The 17873-nt window shown below is 45.5% G+C and overlaps 1 protein-coding gene across 1 annotated transcript; it reads right to left on the bottom strand.

Annotated features, from left to right (window-relative positions):
• Positions 1 to 15706: 15706 nt before the first annotated feature.
• LOC148113161 (uncharacterized) lies at positions 15707 to 16759 on the bottom strand. The gene has a single exon (XM_087871775.1). It carries the CDS (start codon positions 16757 to 16759, stop codon positions 15707 to 15709), a length of 1053 nt encoding a protein of 350 aa, XP_087727901.1.
• Between the last annotated feature and the right edge of the window lie 1114 nt (positions 16760 to 17873).

Here is a 17873-nt window from a genome sequence, read left to right as displayed (position 1 = left end):
TTTTCTTTCATTCTTTTCTCTCTCTCTTCCTTCCTGTCCTGCTTTCTCCCCACTTTCTTTCTTTTCCTCTCTTTCTTGTATCTCCCTTTCTCTCCCTCTTTCTCTTTCTGTCTCTTTTTCTTTCATTCTTTCTTTTCTCTCTCTCTTCCTTCCTGTCCTGCTTTCTCCCCACTTTCTTTCTTTTCCTCTCTTTCTTGTATCTCCCTTTCTCTCCCTCTTTCTCTTTCTGTCTCTTTTTCTTTCATTCTTTCTTTTCTCTCTCTCTCCCTTCCTGTCCTGCTTTCTCCCCACTTTCTTTCTTTTCCTCTCTTTCTTGTCTCTCCCTTCCTCTCCCTCTTTCTCTTTCTGTCTCTTTTTCTTTCATTCTTTCTTTTCTCTCTCTCTCCCTTCCTGTCCTGCTTTCTCCCCACTTTCTTTCTTTTCCTCTTTTTTGTCTCTCCCTTCCTCTCCCTCTTTCTCTTTCTGCCTCTTTCTTTCATTCTTTCTTTTCTCTCTTTCTCCCTTCCTGTCCTGCTTTCTCCCCACTTTCTTTCTTTTCCTCTTTCTTGTCTCTCCCTTCCTCTTTCTCTTTCTCTTTCTGCCTCTTTTTCTTTCATTCCTTCTTTTCTCTCTCTCTCCCTTCCTGTCCTGCTTTCTCCCCACTTTCTTTCTTTTCCTCTCTTTCTTGTCTCTCCCTTCCTCTCCCTCTTTCTCTTTCTGTCTTTTTCTTTCATTCTTTTTTTTTCTCTCTCTCCCTTCCTGTCCTGCTTTCTCCCCACTTTCTTTCTTTTCCTCTCTTTCTTGTCTCTCCCTTCCTCTCTCTCTTTCTCTTTCTGTCTCTTTTTCTTTCATTCTTTCTTTTCTCTCTCTCTCTCCCTTCCTGTTCTGCTTTCTCTCCTGCACCCAAAACAGGAGCTTCAGACTATGGCAGGCAGAGGCAGGGGTTGAAAATGGAGCTTCAGGGGGCACTCCCCGAAACTTCTCCTGTGTGGCTTTTGCCGCTTCAGTCAATGAGGGCGCAGTGGCAGCAGGGAATCCCTGAGCTCAGCCAGCAAAAGATTTTCCTGCTGTTTCAGGCAATGGGGGGAGGGTGGCAGCAGGGAATCCCTGAGCTCAGCCAGCAAAAGATTTTCCTGCCATTTCAGGCAATTGGGGGGTGGGGGGTGGCAGCAGGGAATCCCTGAAATCACTCACCCAAACTTTTAATGCAGCGGCAGATATCAGCGATGGCAGCGGCAGCAGCAGGGAGTCCCTGAACTCTTTTCTACCCACATGAATGCACACACACCTCTCTCCACTCTCTTCAACAGCGTCGGGCACCGCGTTGCATGCTGGGATCCGCTCTCTTTAATAGCGTGGGGGACTGCATTGCATGCTGGGATCCGCTCTTTTCAATAGCGTGGCGCAGCCCTCCAACAGACACGCAGAGGGTGAGGGTGAGCGGAGGCATGGGGGGAAGGGGGGGCAAGATAGGTCTTTGGCGACCCCCGTGAAATGGCCATTCGACCCCCAAAGGGGTCGCGACCCCCAGGTTGAGAACCGCTGTCCTACAGGGAGGGAGAAGGCCAGACCCGCGAATTGCAGTCCAAATGTACGCCCTGTAGAATCATCCTGCCGAAGGAAGCGTCAGCTGAGGCGTAGGAGTCCAACCGATAGTGTCGGATGAAAGGCGTCGGTGAGGCCCAGATGGGCGCTTGGCATACTTTCTCCCAATGAGGCCTGAGTGGACCAGGCCGCTGAAGTGGCTGTACTCCTGGTGGAGTGAGCCGTGATGTTGCGAGGAACTGGCAGGGCCTGCATTTCACAGGCCGTGGAAATGGTGCCACAAGTCACTTTGTTGCAAAGGTGAAGGAGAACGAGAGTCTAGAATGTAGTCTCTGTCTGACAGATGCACAGGTGCAATGGCTCTCGGATTCGGGTCTGTCCCTGGCAGTGGGGCTGAAAAATCCCATTGCATAAGAGCAGCATCAATGCCCCTGGTAATAGTTTGGGCAATCATATCACACAAGTCCTGTGATAGTGCAGTGCCCTGACCTTCCTCCGGGCGGAGCCCCACCACTGTAGGTGTGAAGGAAGCTGAGACACGGAGCCCCTGTGCTGCTGTGAGGATCCTGGCTCTGGAATGGCTGTACTTAAGGGAACAGCCATATCTGCTGTCTGCAGTTGATAAGTGCTAGTGGAGGCATTGGGAGATGAACCAAACTGATCTGGTTGGGATTCGAGAGCCAGAGGTTCCTTGTTTAATGAGGCAGTTATTTCCCTGGTGCAAGCAGAAGTAGAAGGAGCTTTGCTAGCCTCCACAGTTTTCTTAGCAATTTCAAACTGTTTATCTAAGGCACGTTGTCGCCTCATGGTATCCTTATCAGATGCAGATGAAGTTGAGGCTTGAACAGAGGACTGGGGTCTGGTAACGGGTACCTGGTACCTTGGATCTAGATTTCCCCCTTTTTTGTAACTGAAGCCTCCAAGGCTTGAAGTCTGTTGGAGGGAGAGGCAAAGGAATGAGAAGGAGATCTACTACGAGATGCCATTTTGAAAACACAAGGTAACTGAATCAGCCAAAAATTTCTATTTTGTAAAACCGCTGGTAATTGCTGCCAATTGCCTTGAAATCACCTCCCTGGTGTACAAAAACCCCAGTGTGGAGGACAGTTAAGGGTTACAATCACACCAAGCCGACACCACGGCTTGAAAGTGGAATAAAGGCTGCTGTGGGGGGGAAATCCAAGATGGCGCTGAGCCTATACCAAGGCTTTAAGCGCGAATACCAATGCAGCCTGCCCAGGGAGCTGGAATCTGACACCACGGATCCTTGCCCAGCTAACCAATGTGCAGAGCTGACACCACAGCTTTCCCCATGTCAATCCGCCACCAACTCACAGTACCAGGTCCGGAATGATCCAATAAGAGGCTGGAGGCTTCACATGCCGCGCAGGCCTCTCTGCAGAATAAAATGCCGCCGCGGAGCCCTGTGGCTCAGCTGTTCAGCACTAGGCTGGGCGCGGTGCCAGAAACTGCTTCCCAGTCAAAATGAAGCCTTTTAACAAAGAATTCTTCTGCTGTGCATTTCTAAATCAGTGCAAGCAATGGAGATATCCAGAATATGTCTTTCTAGGCGGACTGAGTTAACAAACTGAGTCTAAACGAGAAGGAGGCGTGACCAAACATTCAAATTACAACTCAGTCTCTGGCCAATCAGACAGTGTTATCAACCATTGCTTGGACTCTCTAAGCAGGGCACAGGAGAAGTCTTTGATCCATTAATCTTTGTTCAGTTCCGTCACTTTCTGGGTGTTTTTCCTTCCACAGTTGCATCATTCTTTTTTGAAATCCCCTGGCTGTTGGTTCTGCCTGGTAGTAACATTTGATGATTTCTCGATTTTCTTTGGTTGTCCCAAGATTTGCACTTTTGTCCCAGTCGTTTACAGTTGCACGTTCTAGTTCCCCAGCAGTAGCAACTGAGCCCTGTAGCCTATTTTTTGGCAGGTGTCCAGGAGCTGTAGCATCTGACATGGTCCTTGTTGACCAGGGGGACGACCAATCCGGTATGGAATTTTATTGATTTCTTCTCATCATTGGCTTCCTCACTTCCATTTTACATGCTCAACACACTCCTACAAAGTGATTTAACTTCCCACACACACTGCAGCTTTTTCCATATGCAGGACACTGCTGTTTCTCTTGTGTATGCACACTGCCGCAATACTTGCATGCTACTTGATTATTTGCGAATTAATTATAAAGCTGTGTTTTATGCTGGCGCTTGTGTTGATAGTTTGTCATACTTAGCTTCAGACTCTCAGCTGTTTGTCAGTAAGTTCTATAGTCCAACACATCTCAATTGCTGATTGTAGAGTTAAATTATGCTCCCTCAAGAGGCGGCGGCATGTGCTTTCACTGGTAATGCCGAAAACTATTTTGTCCCGAAAAAGTTAATCTCTTAAGGGGCCATAGTCACAGCTTGCAGCCTTTTCCCTTAAGCGTGTGACGAAGCTATCTATTATTTCACCTTCTTGCTTGCAGCTGCTGAATACATATCTTTCCTAAATGACATTTTTAAGAGGTCTAAAATAGACTTCTAAAGCATCTAGGATAGCTTTGATGTCACTTGTTTGCTCCTCAGTAAGGGTTAAGCTGTGTTTATAAATGTGGAGGCATTCACTGCCCATTGATCTCCTCAGTGTGGCGGCTTGTACTGCTGCCGGCTTACCATTCAAGTCTGTAGCTAAGGAATAGTCTTCAAACTCTGCCTTGAATATATCCCAATTGCTGTTGCAGTCTCCACTCACCCTCATGGCCTCAGGCAGGGGTATGCTGTTAGCAGCTGCCATGCTGGTGAGTTCCTTGCTTCAACTGCTTAGCTTTCAGAAGTCTGCCTCAAATGTATCAGGAAGACATGGATTCAGACTTCTGATACCATATTTCAAGAAGTTTAATCAAAGTGCAGTTAACCATGATAAGCCACCATTAAGAGTACATATATATATATACATATAACAGGAACCAGAATATGCCTCACAGGAGCAGCTGAAGGCAACTCCTAGAGAGGCAGGAAATGCATCTCAGAATAGAGCTGTCTACACAGCAGACATAACCACTGTAACAGGTGATAACCCATTGTCATCGGGGCACTTGGTACTATGTCAAGAATTTTACAAAACACATCAAGAAATTGCAGCTTCCTGCAATAACACCAGCGGAACTGCAAAAAAAACTGCACTACTCGGAACATCATATATTTTAAGAAGATACTTGGTTGATACCTAGGATACTGGCAGCAAACCGTATCAACCATTAGCACAACCATAAGGTTGTGTTTCACCATGATTCATTGCATGGGTTGTTGGGTGCACTCAGTTCTGCTCCTCAGCCTAGACCTCTCTGACATGGTTAGACCTGCTGGTAGTTTACACTACCGCCAGCACAGCTCTCAGCTTCATTGGAGCAGTTAAGCCCCCCACCACGTCAAGGCGGCACCCTGTGGGGGGTAATAATAATAATAAACTTTATTACGATCACAGACCAGCAGTAGACAAGAATTATCACTGTTTACGATAGTGTAAAATGATGTTACTAATAATAATAGTAAGTTATAACTTTCATAATAATAAACTTCATGGTATCAAATGGTATGGCTCTTGCCCTTGGTTACATAATGGGAGAGCAGGTATGTGTGTAAATATACGGTTGGGCCATCCGCCTGCTGCCAAGTATTCCGGCAGCCGAGCAGAGAGGCAGCGAAGGGCGAAGTGAGCTGCAGCCCTGCATGGGGAGACCACGCCGTCTGTGCAGTCTCACGTAATTTGTAGATACTCGATAAATTTTATCAATGTTATTCTGTAGTTCTTGTTTGTCCATATGCAGCAACTCTGGTAGCATCATGAGCTTGTAGAGATCCTCCTCTACTATATTTTGAAATCTTAAATAGAGGGATGATCTCTTCCAACTCAAGATGTGTTATTGTCTCTTCCAACTCCTTATTCATCACCATCCATCTCTCCTGCAGCTTCCAATTTCTTTTTGGTTCGTTCTGCTCTTGCTTCTACTGCTTTTATTCTTTGTGTGTTTTTTGCTATTGATTCCTGAATCTTTTCCATTCTGTTGTCTAATTTCTTTGTCTCCCTTCACCTCACGCATTTCGCCTTTCATTTCTTCATGATTATTATTAATAGATTCCTGCATTTTCATCATAACCTCCTGAATCATGTTCAGTGTGGTTTGCATGTTTTGTACAGCTGATGCTGAACTTAGTTTTTCAGTAGTTGGCATATCTGTTATTAATTTCTGACGTGCAGGTGAGGCCGTCATGGGAATTGTCTTCTTTACTGTTTTTGTGACTGTAGCTGTATTTGACATTTTAATTTTTTGAATGAGATTATTCCACAACACCATATATGTCTAACTTATTGCTCCAGTCTATATCTATATCTCTTTCTGTCTCTAATCTTTATTCCTAAACTTATTATGATACAAATACAATTACAGTATAAATACAATAAAATTTATTACTTTATTTTTTTTTTAATTTCTTATTGTGAAATATGATAATACAATTCAAACATTTCCGGTTCCGTGGTGTTAATACATATATGCATGTTATTTACTTATTATTATTTACATGGTATTGCTTCCTTGCATTATATTTGGTTTGAAAGATATTACATATAATAATACACAATTCTTTATGATCATATATACATGTTATTTACTTGTTGTTTACATATTCTTACATCCTTACTCAATTGCAATTGGTACTACAAGTAGTAATACTCAATTCTATATAATCATTGTTAATTGATTATTAAATTAAATTTTATGCTCCTCGAGCTTCACTTTTTGTTTCTTTTCTCTATCCACTCATACCACATATCCCACACGCTATAATATTCCGTATTCTCTCTATCGTTAATTTCTAGTGTTAGTTTATTCATTTTGGTGCACTCCAATATTTTCCTGATTACATGTTCTTCGGCTGGTAATTTTTTCTCTTTCCAATACTGAGCGAAAGAAATTCTTGCAGCTGTCATTATGTGTGTAATTAAGTACCTCTTCTTTTTTGCGTATTCTATTTTCAGGATTCCCAGGAGAAAGATTTTTGGCTCAAAGTCAATATTGTCTCCTATTATTTCCGTAATCCATTTCCAAATCATCCTCCAGAATTTTTTCGCTTGGGTACAGGTCCACCAACAGTGGTAGTAAGTGCCTTGATGATGGCCACATTTCCAGCAATTCGGACTCATATTAGGATAAATTTTGGCGATCCTAGCTGATGCTAAATGCCACCTATAAAACATCTTATATTGATTTTCCTTATAGGTTACCGCCCTGGTCATTTTAAGGTTGCTGTTCCAGATTGAGTCCCATTCATTTAAATTTATGTTTTGTCCGATGTTTTTGGCCCATGCTATCATTGGGTCCTTGACCACCTCCTCTACCATGTCGTAATCCAGCAGGTAATTGTATAATTTGGCTAGTATTTTATTATCAGTGCCCATCCAGATCTTATCGAATCCATTAGTGCCTGTCTCTATGCCAAATTCCTCCTTGTCCTTTTTATAATGGGATTTTATTTGTGCATATGGCCACCAATCTATAAGAATACCCTGTTCTTTCAGTTCTTCAATTGTTTTAAGGTTCCCTCCGCCATCTAATATCTCTTTATATTTAACCGTTTTTCCCATTTCCAACACATTGGGATATATTATTGCCTCCATCGTGGAAAGCCATCTTGGAACTTTTGTGTATTGTTTTCGTCTTATTTCTCCCCATGTCAGCATTAGTTATCTCTTATTTTGTGTCTATGGAAGTATGTTCTAGTTCTTTTTCCTATATCCCAAAGGTAAGCCTGCCAGCCCTTCTGAAGGTCGTGCCCTTCCAAGGTCAGGAGTCTTTTATTTCCCAAGGTTGCCCACTCCTTCAACCATACTAAATTTGCTGCTTTGTAGTCCGAAACCACCCCTATCCTTTTTGTCATGCAAGTTTCTAATCGCTATCCTTGATTTCTTCGCCCCCCGAAATAAATTTTCTAATGATAGTAATAAGTTCCAAGAAATTTTTTTAATCTAATTTGATTGGGACAGTTTGAAATAGGTACAGCAACTTGGGTAGTACACTCATCTTCGTTGCTGCAATCCTGCCTAGGAATCACGCGGGAGACGGGGGTTCGATTTCCCGACAGGGAGCCAACAGATATCTGAAGTTTCCCCCATTTTTCTAAGTCCTGTTTGATATTCCTGATCAGGGGCACATAATTATCTTCCTTAAGGGCCGAGCACCTTGCCGATATCCATACACCCAGATACTTTACCTTCTTAACTATTTGGAGCCCCATTGATTCTTCCACTGCTTTCTTTTGGTCCTCAGCCATATTTTTGGTCAACAATTTAGTTTTGGATTTGTTTAATTTGAAACCTGCTACCTCTCCATACTTACCCAGCTCTTCCAGTATTTTAACACTTGTTTCCAATGGCTCCTCCATAATTAGTGCTACATCGTCAGCGAATTTTGTGACTGTAGCTGTATTTGACATTTTAATTTTTTGAATGAGATTATTCCACAACACCATATATGTCTAATTTACTGCTCCAGTCTATATCTATATCTCTTTCTGTCTCTAATCTTTATTCCTAAACTTATTATGATACAAATACAATTACAGTATAAATACAATAAAATTTATTACTTTAATCCAACTAATTATATCAATCTATTTTCTGTATCCAATTAATTATATAAATCTGTTATTATACCATTTATGGTTAATATTTACTTAATCAGTAATCTCAATCCACAATTATTTTCAAATTTATAATAGCAAGAGAAAAATAAATATCTTTCCTATTATTAATATGCTTAAATTATTTAACAATATCTAAAGAAAAAAGGAGGGAGGAACAAGTAAGTGATAAAGAAGGAAAAAGCAAAAAGGTAACAGAATATGTAAATATATTTAGTGTTATTTATGTTAAATATTAAATATTATATTCCAAAATTTTATATAAATCTCACAGTGGTAGATTAAGAATCCATTACCAATCCATGCACATAATTTGTTTGATAGCTCCAGTCCACAAATCTTTACCCAAAGTACCAGTATTCTTTCTTTCTCAGTCTCAGTTCCTTTTTTCTCTACTATATCCCATTCTTCGAGCTTGAAAATGGCAGCTTCCTCTGATTTGCTCAGTCACTGTCCTTTCGCTTCACTTCCTCCGTCTCTATCTCCAAAAGTAAATTTTCTTTTCTTCTTTCTCCAGTCTGTTCGCCACCTACACACACCCTCAACACTTTCTCACAGTCTCCGTCTCAGTTCCAATGTTCTATTTGATTTTCTCGACAATTCAGTCCCTTTCAACACCTCTCGTAAAACACTTTCACTCTCTGTCTGTCTTCTTTCCATTCCCACCACTAAAGCACCGCTCTTCACTCTTTGGAGACTCACTTTATTCCTTGTTTGCAATCTCCACGAGTTCACCGAGATAGTTCGGATATTTCACCGCTCTTAAGCTCCCTTCGCCGATGCTTCTTGTTGCTTTTCACTTTTCTGCTTCCTCATCATACATTCGGGCCGTCAAGTCTCTGGACCTAGCTCTGACAGCCGGTCTTTTCCATGCCGGATTTTGGGGGTTCTACCCTCTGTGGTGGGGGAATCGCCCTTCTCCCCATCACCTCTGAGTTATCCCCTTTCAATCGCTGTCCTCTCCAAGGTTCAGCTTTACTGTTACCGGCTTCCAGATGTGAAAAATATATTTACTTTTTAAAATTTCCAATATGTTTTTTTCCACAATAGGTGCACGCCGCTATAGCAAATTGTTGTAAGAGGTATTCCCCCTAAATTTTTTGGGGGTCCAACTTCAACTGTAAATCTTTTCTTACCCAGATGACACACCATTCAGCCTGCACAAATTTATGGTTCTGGTTGTTTCCCGGCTTCATGGCAGCCATTTTGACTGCCACTGCTCCTAGTCTTCGGATGAGGGGGTTTTCCGAGTTAGGGAGGGGAGATGTGGCTCCCCTCGACCTGCAAGGTGGTCCCCCTTTGCTTCACCATCCCTCCAAGGTGGCTGTGGCTTCTAGTGAAGCCCCCGACAGGGAGAGCTCGGAACAGACCCAAGGAGGTCGAGGATCTCGCACCGAAGGCTCCGGAAGTTCAACCGGAAGTCTCACCTAAATCCATTTCATTAAGGTCACATACAATTTAGCAGTTTCCTTACTAGGCAAATTGTGAAGACCAATTGTTCAGAATCAGTGGTGGGCTGCTGCTGGTTTGGACCGGTTCGGCCAAACTGGTAGTTCCAAGCACTGGTTGGCCCCTCCCCCTCTGCCCCGATGCTATCCAGTCCTAGATATCTCACTTTCCAGCTCTTTCGCCCCACCTCGCAGCCAAGCTGATTTGTGTACCTCTCCCATTCTACTAACTGGCTGACCTAGCAGGTGTGCAGGAAGCCGCCCCCATTGAAAAAGCCTTGTTTTAGGTATTGCACGTGAAGTGGGCGTGTGCGCGCGCTCATCTTACCGGTGAACCGATTGTTAAAAGTATGTGCAGCTTACCTGTGAGTAGAATGCAGTATAGTTACTACTCTGGGATAGAAGCTGTTTTTCAGCCTATTTCTCCTTGTTCTTATTCTCCGGTACCGTCTGCCAGACGGTAATAGTTCAAAAAAAGGGTGCCCAGGATGAGATGGATCTTTAAGAATGTTTTGAACTTTCTTAAGGCAGCGAGAGCTATAAAGAGAGGGGAGGGGGCAACCATTGATCCTCTGAGCAATGATGTTAACCCTCTGGAGCGCTCATGAGGGCTGCATGGTGAATTAATGGCCAAGGTTTGTTTCGGGTGTGACATAAGCAGGAACTGTTACTATGTATAGTAGCTAGATCAGTCCTGGTAAAGGTAAAAAGGATTGCTCAAATGTTTTGATAAGAAATACAAGGAATGTTTGTACTTTACACTTTGTTGCATAACTTTTGTAGATGTGTTCCAAGCGTGAGTGGTTTTGAAGCCTAGTGGGGAAAGTCTGTAGCCTTATATTGTGTTAACATATATTATGAAGGCTGCATCCCTTTCTAGTCCTAAGAAAAAATTTATTGAGTCCCAGAGGAAGAGTAAATTCTCTACAGACTCTGTAAACATTCAAAGCTAAAATGGGGAGGAAGTAAGTTTTAAACAAGGCCCCTCCATAGCACCTGGGTTCATCCAGCATATGGAAGGAAATCCTAAAATGGGAAGTGAACTTCCTGAGAAAGAAACTTGAGGTTTACTATCTGTCAATTCAGTCTCATTTTCATAGATTATGATGCTATTGGTGTTGAAATGTTAGTCTTAATAGCTTTAGAGAGGCGAAAAAGAGGACTTCATTACTGTTTAAATTTATTTATTTATTTCAAATTTATATACCGCCCTTCTCCCGGAGGACTCAGGGCGGTGTACAGCCAGATAAAAACATATAATACAAACATTAAAAACAATTAAAAGAAATATCTCTGTTTGGCCCCAAATTTAAAAAGACAAAACCAATTAAAATTATTATTTTAAGAATTTGTTAAGCCAGCCCGGCTTGCTGAAATAAGAAAGTTTTAAGGACGCGGCGGAAGGCACCGAGATCTTGGATTCTCCTTATCTCTGGGGGCAGCTGATTCCAGAGGGTAAGTGCCCCCACAGAGAAGGCCCTCCCCCTGGGCGTCACCAGCCTACATTGTTTGGCTGATGGCACCCCGAGGAGGCCCTCTCTGTGGGAGCGTACGGGTCAATGGGAGGTTGTCGGTGGCAGCAGGCGGTCTCGAAGGTAACTAGGTCCTATGCCATGGAGCGCTTTAAAGGTGGTAACCAACACCTTGAAGTGCACCCGGAAGACCACTGGGAGCCAGTGCAGCTCACGCAGGAGCGGTGTTATGTGGGAGCGCCATGCAGCTCCCGTAACTACCTGCGCGGCCGCATTCTGGACCAGTTGGAGCCTTCAGTTGGTGCTCTTCAAGGGGAGCCCCATGTAGAGAGCGTTACAGTAGTAGTAATGTCTGGTGTTTTTAACCAAATACCAGTTGATGTGTTGGACATGTCATGACATGGAGATGTAAGTGATGAAATATATTAATGTGATAGCACATCAAATCTTCCACTACACATCTCAAGTTTGTAATTCCTTTTGGCATTTCAAAATGCCAGATGATCCCAGGATAACTGAAGAAAACCCACAGAAAAATAATGAACAATCTCCTGTTTAGCAGGCCGTTTAAACCACTAGGATTACATTCAATCCAGCATGATTTAATGTCGAGTTTATATATTAAAGCTTGCATGAAAATCTGTGTTTATATAGTTCATCATATAATCCATCTTCTCCTGCAGCTTTCCCAATAGGAAATCTGATTAGAATATTCATTATCTCATTCTCTGCCATGTAAATGTAAGTTGAGGTTTATGAAATATACCTCTTTCAGTTAAATTTCTAGTATTAAAGGTAGAATTAAAGTTACATAGACATTAGTTCTGGGAAATATTACTCTACTGGTAAAGAGAATCTCATCTCTACATTTACTATTTTTCAGACCTGAGCTTGATTTTTGAGTTCAGCTGCTGAAACTGATTCTGCTTATTGGTGATTCTGAAACCATTCTTTTAAAGCCACTAGAATATAAAGTGAGAATAAACCCCATCCCTTACTAGCACTGATGATGTTACCTAGTTTGGGTAATGAGATGTCTGTAAGAAAACAACCAAGCTCAGAGAGCACCAAGACCCCGCATTCATTTACCTCTTATTAATAATTTAATATCATTTATAATATACAAGGAATAGAAGGTTTTTTTTTCTGTGGAGTACCACTTATCGTTTCTAGCTGGCTGTTGAACTTTTTTTTCGTAACATGCAATGCAGAGATCACTAAATATGGTAATTGTTAATACTTGGTGCTCCCTGAGCTTGGTTGTTTGCTTGCAGACATTTCATTACCTGACTAGATTGGGCGTTGTACTTACCTGATACGCCCCTTCTCTGTGCTGCTGTCACGGCAGTCATGCATGGGTGTTGCTACGGTGCTGATTGGTAGGACCGAGCCCACTGAATTTCTTAGTCCCGCCTCTTCCTGCCTCTCTTCAGTTTTGAGGCGAAGGTATTCAGTAGGCTGACGTGTCTATAGAGATAAAATGAGAAAAGTGAAATGGCACCCGCCCCCTGAAACCTTCAGTACCGACCAGGGTGGGACTGACTGCCGTGACAGCAGCACAGAGAAGGGGCGTATCAGGTAAGTACAAAGCCCATTCTCCTATTGGCTGTCACGGCAGTCATGCATGGGACATACCAAAGCTCTTGTCCTATAGGGTGGGCTCCAGTCGGACTCTTTGTAGCACTCTCCTGCCGAAGGCAGCGTCAGCGGAGGCGTAGGAGTCGAGGCGGTAGTGCCGGATAAACAGGGTCACCGAAGTCCACGTAGCCGCCCAGCAGACCTCTTCTAGCGGAGTCTGGGTAGCCCAAGCCGCTGAAGTGGCGGCACTTCTGGTGGAGTGTGCCGTGATACGTCGTGGAACAGGTAAGGACTGAGACTCATACGCTGTGGCAATGGTAGCCCGCAACCAACGGCCGACGATGGAAGCTGAAATCCGGGCACCCATGTTGGACGGCTGGAAGGAGATGAATAGAGCTTCGGTTCTTCGGAAAGACGCAGTGTGGGATAAGTATATCTTTAGAGCTCTGCGCACATCCAGGGTGTGCCAGACTTTCTCCAAATGGTGTTGAGGTCAAGGACAAAAATTTGGTAGGATGAGTTCCTGGGACCGATGAAAGGTGGAATTGATCTTTGGGATGAAGGCTGGGTCCAAGCGGAGTACCACCCTATCCTTGTGAAAGATGCAGAGGTCAGAACGAACCGAAAGCGAAGCCAGTTCCGATATCCTGCGTGCAGAAGTGATAGCTACCAAGAAGGAGACCTTAAGGGATAAAAATTTTAAGTTGACTTCCCGAAGGGGTTCGAAGGGTGGTTTTGTGAGGGCATTGAGGACCTTGTTCAGGTCCCAGGTAGGAAACCTGTGTATTACCGGAGGGCGTAGATTAGTGGCCCCCCGTAAAAACGCCCGAATGAGTGGATCCTTCGAGAGGGGAAGGTCAGGCACAAGGGAGATAACCGATGACAAGGCTGCCACCTGGCGGCGCAGAGTGTTGGGTGAGAGACCCGCGGCGAAGCCTTCTTGTAGAAAATCAATTAGTTGAGCCACAGAGATAGATGATGGTTCGAGATGTTTGGCACACCAACGAATGAATGATTTCCAAGTGGAATCATAAATACGAGCGGTTGAAGGCCTGCGAGCTGCTAGAATGATAGGAATGGCTGCTGGGGAAACGCTGGCGTTGATCAAACGTTGCCGCTCAACCTCCAGGCGGTTAGATGATAGGCCTGGGGTTCCGGATGCACGAGATCGCCCTGCTGCAGCACGATCTGATCGTCCGGGATTTGCCACGGAGGTGCCACTGAAAGTGACACAAGGTCCGCAAAGCATGGCCTGCGGGGCCAGTGAGGAGCCAGAAGTATGAGTTCCGCTCGTTCCTGTAACAGCTTGCGAATCACTTTGGCCACCAGAGGGAAGGGAGGGAACGCATAGAGGAGTAGCCCGCGAGGCCAAGGACTGCGAAGAGCGTTCACTGCTTCTGCACCCTCCGAGGGAAAACGGGAGTAGAAGCGAGGCAGACGGTGGTTGCTGTTGGAGGCAAAAAGGTCTACCTGAGGAGTGCTTAACCGATGAACCAGCCGCTCGAATAGATGAGGAGGAATGCTCCATTCTGTGTGGTCTACTTTGAAGCGACTGAGGGAGTCGGCCTGGGTATTGTCCTTCTCGGCAATGTAGTCTGCTCGGAGAGAAGTCAGGTGAACTTCGGCCCACAGGCCCAAACAGAGAGCCTCCTTCATCAGCGTCCTTGAGCGGGTTCCGCCCAGTTTGTTGATATGAGCCTTGGCTGAGATGTTGTCCGTGAGGACCAACACATCCCGGCCGCGGACTTGGGGAGGAACCGCCGGAGAGCCAGGTAAACTGCCCGTAGCTCGAGAACATTGATGGACAGCGCTCGCTCGCTCGTTGACCATAGACCTTGTGTTGAAAGAGACTCGAGGTGGACCCCCCGGCCGATGAGACTTGGTCGGTCGTTAAGACTACTCTTCGGGGTTCGTGGAACCTGCAGCCCTTGGCTATCGCTGGAGAAGTCCACCAAAGGAGGGAAGTGACCACCGGAGAGGGGAGCTGGATCGTCCGCGAGGGCAGTGTGGGGGGACTCCGTTGAAAGGGGAGTAACAACCATTGGAGCTCTCTGCTGTGGAGACGAGACCAAGGAACGATCCCGTAAGCGGACACCATTTTACCCAGTAGAGTGGAAAGATCCGCCAAGGAAGCTGACCTACGACGGCGGATCCGACTAGCTAGGGAAGACAGGCTGGCTTGCCGGTCCTGGGACAAGGAAACCTCCACAGCAATTGAATCAATAACCGCTCCTAAATGTTGAATGCGGTTAGTAGGCACTAAGTGGCTTTTCGCCCAATTAATAGAAAAGCCATGTGATTGCAATATGCGGACAGTACTAGCTACATCTAACCTAGATTGGTCAGATGAACGGGAAAGGATGATGATATCATCCAAGTAGAACATGGCTCTGATAGGAATGGAGGAAATATGAGCCATAAGGGCCGCCATCACCTTGGTGAACACCCTAGGGGCTGAGGATAACCCAAAGGGTAGAGCCGTGTATTGAAAGTGACGTCCATTGTGACAAAAACAGAGGAATTTACGGTGGTCTGGTCTAATTGGAATGTGGAGGTAGGCCTCCGTTAGGTCTATGGATGCCATGTAGTCGCTCAGTCTAATCCCCAGTAAAATAGTTTGCAGCGACTGCATCTTAAACCGGCGATAAACGATGTGCCGGTTTAAGGACTTTAAGTCCAGTATGGCACGCCAACCTCCAGATGATTTGGGAACCAGAAAAAGACGGGAATAGAAACCCTGCGACCGCTCTGCGTTGGGGACTGACTCAATAGCCTTAATGTCCAATAGGTGTTGGATAGCCGAATTGATGTGAGCGGTCTTGATGTGATCCCGGGAAGGAGGACATTGCAAGAAAAATTTTGGGGGAGTGGAACGGAACTCTAAGGAGAGACCGAAATGAATAGTGGACCTGACCCAGGCGTCTGAGACAGTGCTGTCCCAAATGTCTGCAAATCGGGAAAGTCGGCCCCCTATTGAAGGATCCCGAAGGGACCTACCGGTTTCTGCGGAAGGGGCGACCCCTACCCCCACGGAAAGGCCGCTTAAAGCCAAATCTAGACCCCTGTCTAACCTGGTTGTCCTGGTGGGAAGGACCCCTGGAAGAATAGGTACGTTGAGAACGCTGGGTTGAGAAGGAGGAATCTGAGTTGTGAAAGGACGAAGAGGGACGAAAAAAGGGTTGAGCCCTGTTGTCCGAGCGGCGGTTAAGGGAAGGAAGTACCTTGCGGTGATCCTTGGTTTCCACGAGGAGTGGATCCAGTTGGGAGCCAAAGAGTTTCTCGCCAGAGAACGGTGAAGAAGCCAACCGCCACTTGCTTCTGATGTCAGCTTGCCAGTTGCGAAGCCATAAGAGGCGACGTGAGGTGACTGTGGATCCTATGGCCTTGGCAGAGAAGCGGGCCGCGCTGAGAGTGGCGTCTGCAGAAAATTCTATGGCCGCTAAGATCTTATTCAGGTCCTGATGAGAGCGATGATCTGAAGCAGGCAAACGAGCTTGTAACTGTCTGAGCCAGAGAATAGTTGCTCTATTGAAAAATGATGCTGCAGAAGAGGCCTGCACAGCCCACGCCGAGGCCTGATGACCTTTAATCAAGGTTCGCTCAGCCTTCCTTTCCTCTGGCTGCAAGCATTCCTCAGGAGGACCTGTGAGAGGAGAGGAAGAAGACAATGCCAAAACAGGTGGGTCAATTGAAGGAACCTGCAATTCAGGGGCCATATTGAAAAAGCGTTTGTCCAGATTATTGGGGGCAGGCCCAGAACCTGGAAGAGTCCATTGCCTGACAACCACATCGGAAAATAATTTTGGAGCAGGGACCATTTCCTTCTGAACTGATGGTTCCTGGAACAGGGCATTGGCTGGATCCCCAGAAGTAGAAGCAGCAGCGCCTGCAGAAGAGGAGGAAGAAGAAGAAGCTGATAAACCAAGCCCAGTAACTATTTGGGCCTTGTGAAGCAGTGAACGAAACATCTGTGGCCTGAAAAGGCCAATAAACGCCGGTTGGTCAGGTTCCAGGCCGTCATCATCCGACAGGTCCTGATCAGCCATGATCTCGCCTTCTGAAAGGGAATCTTGGCTAACAGATTCATCCGGGTCACCAGCCTCAGAGACAGGCTCTACATCATCCTGAGAAGGAAGGGTGCCAGAGTGTCGTCGTAGACTGGAATGAGTAGAAGCCTCAGAAGGTGGACTAGATTTTTGCTGAAGCCCTTGGGAGATACCTTGGCGAATGGCCTCAGAAATTATAGCAGCCAATGCAGGTGTAATCTCAGGTATGGGCTGAGAGACCTGATCAGAAGATAGGACAGGATGGCAGCTCCAGAGGAAGCAGATGCCTCATGAGTACCAGGGAAAACAGAGGCCACCTCTGAATCACAAACAATGTCCCCCACAACAGATCTATCCGGCGATAAGGATGGAACAGGCCCCTGGGTTGGATTTGAAGGAGCCTTATCAGAGGGAGGATCGTTAGACTGGGCCTCTGCCTGTGTAGGATATCCTTGCAGGCCAGCAGCAGCTTGGGCCTTGTGGAAGGCCCGTTCAATAGCCTTATGGCGTCTCTCCTCCTCTCGTGATGATTTAGATGAGGGGAGCTGGGAGGAAGACTTGGCGCTAATAGCCCTGGATTTGCTGGGCCGACCCTTCGAAGTCCCTTCCTCAGGGTCCTCCACCCGGGGCCTCTTTCCTTTATCGCGGGCTTGGCGAGCATGGCGCAGTTTGGCTGCGTCTGTCCGCCATCTTAGAAAAATTAGCCACGCGGTTGAAAGGCCTAACCAGCGATCTAATATCACCCCAGTACTTGCGGTTTAGTTTAGTTTAGTTTAGTTTATTTGATTTGTATACCGCCCTACTCCCGAAGGACTCAGGGCGGTGAACAGCCAACAATAAAATACATAAATACACAAAATTTAAAAACCCGATAAAATCAAATTAAATTATTTGGCCCAGACAAATTAAAATACCCCAATAATTTAAAAACAGATTAAAATTTACATATTTAAAAAGGGAAGAGATTAGGCCAAGCCCGCTTGATGGAATAAAAAGGTCTTCACAGCACGGCGGAAGGAGCGCAGATCCGGGATCCTCCGTATCTCCGGGGGGAGCTCATTCCAGATGGTAGGTGCCCCCACAGAGAAGGCTCTCCCCCTTCTCTGAGGATCCA

Source organism: Pantherophis guttatus, chromosome 6 (assembly GCF_059756535.1).
Source record: "Pantherophis guttatus breed Tessera chromosome 6, ASM5975653v1, whole genome shotgun sequence".
Taxonomy (NCBI): domain Eukaryota; kingdom Metazoa; phylum Chordata; class Lepidosauria; order Squamata; family Colubridae; genus Pantherophis; species Pantherophis guttatus.
Note: the sequence above shows the minus strand (reverse complement) of the source record. Positions and strands in the feature narration are given on the sequence as shown.